Source organism: Callorhinus ursinus, unplaced genomic scaffold (genome assembly GCF_003265705.2).
Source record: "Callorhinus ursinus isolate GAN/ISIS: 27379988/994484 unplaced genomic scaffold, GSC_fseal_2.0 scaffold12, whole genome shotgun sequence".
In the NCBI taxonomy this organism is placed as follows: domain Eukaryota; kingdom Metazoa; phylum Chordata; class Mammalia; order Carnivora; family Otariidae; genus Callorhinus; species Callorhinus ursinus.
The window spans coordinates 76730882-76737945 of NW_027397074.1; the positions used below are offsets into that span (position 1 = coordinate 76730882).

General features: G+C 40.1%; 1 protein-coding gene across 2 annotated transcripts in view; it reads left to right on the forward strand.

The window, feature by feature from the left end:
* Nucleotides 1-4304, forward strand: part of IFT56 (intraflagellar transport 56) — a 49387-nt gene extending 45083 nt beyond the window's left edge. The window contains exons 19-20 of one of the 2 annotated variants that reach the window (XR_003204952.2): nt 2047-2796; nt 3223-4304. Coding sequence is in view for 1 of the 2 variants with exons in the window: in XM_025854971.2 (XP_025710756.2) it covers nt 2047-2158 (112 nt within the window). In the remaining variant the exon portion in view is untranslated. Of the gene's footprint in view, nt 1-2046 lie in introns of both variants that reach the window. The other variant, XM_025854971.2, reaches the window with a different exon arrangement.
* The last annotated feature ends 2760 nt before the right edge of the window (nt 4305-7064 follow it).

A 7064-nucleotide genomic window follows, 5' to 3' on the forward strand; every position in this document is an offset into this window, starting at 1 on the left:
GCAGGGGGAGTGGGAGAGGGAGAAGCAGGCTTCCCGCCAAGCAGGGAGCCCGATGCGGGGCTTGTTCCCAGGACCCTGGGATCATGACCTGAGCCAAAGGCATATGCTTAATGACTGAGCCACCCAGGCACCCCTAAATATGGTTTTCTAAAAATAATTTTGTGGAATGTATTTGTTACTGGTAAATGGATAGGAGATGTGATTATTTTTTATAAGTAAATAATCTATCAAAAATTACTTCATGCCTTGTATTTACTTCCAATCCTAAATACAAGTTTAAAGAATTTGTTTAGGTGAAAGAAGATGCTTGTGGGGCACCTGGGTGGCTCAGTCGGTTAAGCTGCTGCCTTCGGCTCAGGTCATGATCCCAGGGTCCTGGAATCGAGCCCCACATCGGGCTCCCTGCTCAGTGGGGAGCCTGCCTCTCCCTCTCCCTCTCCCTGCCTCTCTGCCTGCTTGTACTCTCTATCTCTCTGTCAAATAAATAAATAAAATCTTAAAAAAAAAAAAAGAAGATGCTTGAGGGAAAAAAGAAATAGAAAATACAAATGAACTCTTAGGGAGGAGGATCAGTAGGCAGTCACCTATACATTTGGTAAGGTAATAGGGAAGTTTTAGTATGCATTACTTAAAACATGAGTTACAATTTTAATTAAATTTATATTACTTAAAACATAAATATTGGGGGGGGCTCCTGGGTGGTTCAGTTAGTTAAGGATACGATTCTTTTTTTATTTTAAAATTTTATTTATTTGAGAGACAGAGAGTGAGCGAGCGAGAGAGTACAAGCTGGGGTAGGGGCAGAGGGAGAGAAAGAAGCAGACTCCCCGCTGAGCAGGGAGCCCCATGCTGGCTCAGTCCCAGGACCCTGGGATCATGACCTGAGCCGAAGGCAGATGCTTAACCTACTGAGCCACCCAGGCGCCCCACGCATCCGATTCTTAATCTCAGCTCAGGTCTTGGTCTCAGGGTCATGAGTTTAAACCTCACATTGGGCACCACACTGGGCATGGAGCCTACTTAAACGAACAAACAAAACCCCATAAATACTGGGCATTTGTCAAATCTTGGCCCTTAACTTTCCTGTCTTCCACATGTATTAATATATTAATTTTCTTGAAGAAAACATCCATTCCTCTGGCTTTGTAAAATTTTATAAATATGGCAGTGACACCCAGTTTATGGTGATTACCACCTTAAAGGAACACTCGGACTCAGAGAAGCAACTTGTTAGTATGGAGCTAGAATTTGAACCCAACTCTTTGAAGCCAGTTTCTTTATATACCCTCCTTCTACTCAGTCGTACAGAACAGACAAAGAAATAGAAATACTTAAGTCATATTAGGACAGAAAAAATAATAACATGTATATAGATACTATAAGTAAATAAGGAAAACTTGGGTTAGTGAGGAGTTCATAGAATTTCCATTTTATGGAATATTACTCAGCCATCACAAAGATTGAATACCTACCATTTACATCGACATGGATGGAACTGGAGGGTATTATGCTTGGCGAAATAAGTCAATCAGAGAAAGAAGATTATCATATGGTTTCACTCATATGTGGAATATAAGAAACAGTGCAGAGGATCGTAGGGGAAGGGAGGGAAACCTGAATGGGGAGTCAACAGAGAGGGACAAAAACCATGAGAGACACTTAACTCTAGGAAACAAACGGGGTTGCTGGAGTGGAGGTGGGTGGGAGGATGGGGTAATTGGGTGATGGGCATTAAGGTGGACACGTGATATGATGAGCACTGAGTGTTATACGCAACTGATGAATTATTGAACACTATATCTGAAACTAATGATGTACTATATGTTGGCTAATTGAGTTTAAATTGAAAAAAGAATTTCCATTTTACTATGCCACCATAAAAATAGAAGGCTTGGGAGTTCATAACTGGTTTGTGAATACATAGTGACACAGTCTATTACCGAAGCTGTCCTACTGGAAGTATGTGAAGAACAAGTATGAGTTTATGTTCCCTCTTAATTTACATGCTGTATTGAAACACTTTGTCCTTTCAAATCTTTTCCTCAGAGAGACCCTTCGAGAAGTGCTCCATTTACTGAGAAGCACAGGTAACACCCAAGTGGAGTACATCATCCGGATCATGAAGAAATGGGCCAAAGAAAACAGAGTGCCTGTCTAAAATAGCTCCAGAGTCCTCGGGAACCAGTCAGCACTTTGATGTGAAATTGGAAATCATTTTCCTCAAGTTTAATGTAAGATGCAGGGCTCTGTTCTTGGACATTTCCTTCCTTGCCCTTCGAGCCTCAAGATCAGTGACTGACTTGCTTAGAACGAGCCTCCTGGCTGAACTAAGTGCCATAGTCCACACTGTGGCCCCTGTATGATCCGACTAGCAATAAGACTTTGGACTTGTCTGGTGCCTTTCTTCCAAAAATACTCAGAGAACTCTTATGTAATTTACTGACTTTAAGGAGAATGGCATCATTTTTTTTAATATTGGCATTCCATGGCATTTTCCCCTCGCTGCAATAACAAATGCCCTTAATGCTCAAGAGTCACTATCATTCTGTCATCTTTATCTTAGTCATCTGTACATTATCCCATTTTACTGCGGAATTCCAGAAAGAATTTTGTAATGCGTTTCTGAATCTTGGGAGAACAGAGGTTATAAGTAGCGAGATGATTCTAAGAGTGGCAGTAAGATCCTTTATCAAACTCATTAATAGATAATGGACTTTGGGGATTACTCTTGCAGTAATTCTGATGATAAATAACGTGTTACAGTAGAGTAACAGGAGCACTGGAGTTTTTTAAAAGGTGAGTACTATGAAAAAAATCTGTGTGGTACATTTAAAGGTATTCAAGAGATAGTATACAAATTGCCTTAGTCACTTCTCCATTATATTTTAGGGAACAAAACAGGTTAGGGATATTTTTTTCATATACCATGCTGAATAAACCTCAATTTTGAAAGTAGGGCTACAAAGATTATGTATATGCAGTATGGCTATTTATTAATATAATGATAATAAAGCATGAACTGTGCAGAGCCCTTTGATGAACCTCCTAATGGCTGGACTCTGTCCTAAGTCATATACCAGCCCCATGTTTCTGAGTTCTTGGAACATAAACCTATTATACAACTGAGCAGTTTTAGACTCATGACTCATTTTTCAGAAAATAGACATACATGTTTTTCTCTACCAGATTACCTTTGTTTCTTTTTTTGTTTGTTTCTGTTAGTTTAAGGTCCCGAGCATTACAGGTGTACAAAGTGTAGAGCCATCCCTATCCGGCATGAGAACTGAAAGAAAGTCCTAATTCCTTGAGCACTACATACAGCTTGGAGAATTCACACCCCCGGCACGCGCTGTGGCCGGGGAAGCTATACAGAATGGAGCCGGGAACATGGCAGGGGAGCAGCCAAGGAGAGATCAGTGACTTCAGGGAGGCCTTGCTTTCTGGACAGTTGCAAGAGGTCCTTTCAGTTCCTGTCTTTTATCTTAGACCCAGATCTAATCAGTTCAGAGCACAACTGGCCCGAATAACTGAATTTTAGAAAACAAAATTGCATCATTTTTTTCATATGCCAAAGCTTCTACTTTCTACTTTCCTACTTTTTCAGTAGTTGGTTCTCAGCATCTAAGGTATTCAGTGGATCAGAGCTGGGCAGAACCTGCTATAATTTTAGAATTATCTTGTGACTCTTACTTAAAATGTTAGGAAACATAGTTGTGGAAAAAGACAGATGGAACACCTCTGTGGCTTTTGGCAAAGAAATTTGTCTTCCAGTTAATTGCTATTATTTTCAAATTTCCTATACTTGATAAGCTTTTCCATTGATGCTGATTTACTTTTAAATGAGTTTTTGTTGAATTTAACACTCTCGCGTCTCCCTGCCATTTTCCTGTCTTTTGGGAAAAGCAGATACTCCAAACGTAGCAATTCCTGGAATTTTAAACTAATTCTTAAAAAGTTTTTAATCTATAGAAGTGAGCCAAAAAAGCATTAGGGCTAGTTTAAGAGGGGTACCATCCAATTCTGTTAGTAAGGATAGCTACTTCTGAACTGTGTCGGCAGGGTCTCAAGATTGCAGAGCCGTGCTGCAGGGCAGTTTCTCTTACGTGTGATGATACAGGAGAGAAGGGGGATGCAGGCTGAGGAATGTAGTGTCATGTACACAGTTCAGAACGTCCCTGTACCATGTACAGTTGGTAGCAAAGATTACTTGCAAATGGAAAACATTTTTAATTATTTTTGCATTTCAAAAGAATTATTATATTGTACTGTAATATACCCAAATTAAAGTTTATTGTTTGGTCTTATTACGGTGCCCTGTTGAGTGCAGTGAATGCCGGTCCGGGTATGTCACGGGCCTTCTCCCCTTTCTTGACCCCAGAGTGGAGGGAAAAAAATAGTCTGGGGCTCCACAGGTACTCTTTATGAGAGAGGAAAGTAGATACTTTTTTTCGAAGCTTGTCCACTAGGGCTGTGGTTCCTGCTTGGTCATAGTAAGTTTGGCTCTTTGCTGAGTCATAGCTCATTTCAAAAGTGTTATAGCTAGTGCATAGTATGATACCTTGCACAAGAAAGCTCACTGATAACTTGTTCACTGAATAATTAAGCATATCGTAGCTGGTAGAGCAAAGGACTTGTGAGACCTGACCTCATATAATTCTGTCTCCCATCTAATTATTGTTTTATTATGTGCCAAGCAAATCCTAGGAGCTAGGGATGCAGACAGATAACGCAAATCCTGACCCTTAAGGAGTATATACAACTGAACACAGTAGTGTGTGATTGTTGTCAGCAATACGAACAAAGTATTGAGAGAAAATAAGGCAATGGGTTGGGGTGCCTGGGTGGGTCAGTCAGTTAAGGATCCAACTCTTGATTTCCACTCAGATCATGATCTTGGGGTTGTGGGATCGAGCCCCACATCAGGCTCCATGCTCAGTGCGGAGTCTGTCCCTCTTCCTCTGCTGTTCATGCTTGCTTTCTCTCTCTAAAATAAATAAATGAATCTTTAAAAAAAAATAAAAGAAGGCAATGGGAATGTTTGTATCCCTTGTAAATCGACACCTCCTGCCTCCTTAGGGAGCAGCAATCAGAATGGATCCTGAAACTCCGCAACTAGCAAGATGACCCAGCTTCCAGCATGTGTGCGGCATATGTGACATACATCCAAGCACATGGAAGCCAAAGGACTGCTTTCCTCCTTTAAGGCTTCGTACACTTAAATAGTGTGGGAGAGCAAGTGGGCATTACCAGATCATAATACTTATATCTACTTTCTAATGGCAAAATGAATTTATGATTTACTACTTCCTCTACCTAGGATTCTCTTAATTTGACTTTAGATAAAGGGTCGTCTCTGCTTCTTCATCCTATAAAATACTTCTGAGGTTTGTAGGTATGTGATGATAGTGTTCAAACAGTATTCTGCCTATTTAGAGATGCTGTCAGAGAAGCAACCCTAGAGACCTGGTGTGATGTGCCTGAAACCTTAGCTCCGGGCTGTAGGACTAAGTGAAGAACCTAAGTCTCCACACATTCACTAGATGAATACAACCAGCTGATAGGTGTGTATTGAGTGTGTAGTATACAGTCTAATTTATAATTTTTGTTGCAACGAAACCCTTCCTTGAAATAAAATCTAGATGCCATATACAACTAGAGAGGGACCACCTTGGTGGTTGGGGCAAAGGGGAGGAAAGAAGCAGATGCAGCAGGGCCCCCACTCAGGCTGCCCCTCTCAGGGCGACACACTTTACAGACCATATATGAAGTGAGTACACTGCTGTGTGAACCTAAACTGTGCCTAAACTATGGATACATCTTATCTAATTTTATTCATCATAGTTTTTGTATATCCGTTCATGTATTCATGTGTTTATTTGGTCACTTACTTATATCCCACTGTGTTCCAGAAAAGATTTGCGTTACCAAAATACACGTTACAAAATATAAATAGAAGGCATTTAAGAATAAAAGAAGCCAAGAGTAAAGTTCATACACAAAAGTACATACCAGAATTACTAAAGATGGGCCAGAAGTTCACCTTTAGGCTTCCTACCAACTAAAGCAAAGGGTGAAATATAACCAGATAAAAAATTCACAGTCCACCTATATGTGAATGAACTCCCTAATGGCAAGAAAAAACTGGAGTCTCAGTGATCTCTGATTGTTCATGGGGTTCTAATTAGGTTTTCTGCACTATAATGAGACATAACTACATGCTTCACAAAAATCTCAAGGGAGTCTGATTGCTTCCCCAAACATGTACAGGTCATTCCTACTATGTACAATTAAATAATTACACTTGCCCTTCTATTTTTAATTTCCTCTAGAAACATATAATAATACTCTCCTTTGCCAGTTTTTTGACTGAGGAGTAGTTATTAATATGGTGGAGCTGAGACATGTTATTCAAGTTTTTAAAATTACAAGTGGGGCCACCTGGCTGGCTCAGTTGGTAGAACATGCAACTCTTGATGTCAGGGTCGTGAGGTCAAGCCCCACGTTGGGTGCAGAGCCTACTCAAAATTAAAAAAAAAAAAAGAACTTAAATTACAAGTGTATGTTGGGATGAAAACGTGGGTAACAGTGACCTAAAGAATAAATTGCAAGGTACTGTAGAAACAGTGAAATGATGGGATAGTGTAGTTTATACATATACTGAGGAGAGTCAATAAGAAATTTAGGGAAATTTGTTTTCTCTCTTGTCATGTAAGTAGCTACATAATATTCTCAATTTTGCCTCTTGGCCTACAAAACCTAAAATATTTACCATCCGGGCCTTTACAGAAAAGGTTTGTTGAGCCCTGCTCTAGAATATTGCCTTATCAGCCTCAAGTGAAACTTTCTGCAGTGGGACATTTAAAAAGACAAATTGTTGGGACATGACTGAGCTTCCACACTGTATGAGTCCACTGACATATCTAAAGCTGTCAAGTTCACAGAAGCAAAAAGTAGAACGGTGCTCACCAGGGACTGAAGAAGGGAAAAGCAGTGGTTTAAGTGGTATAGTTTGAGTCCTCCAAAATGCACAAGTTCTAGAGATCTGTTTCACAACAATGTGAAGA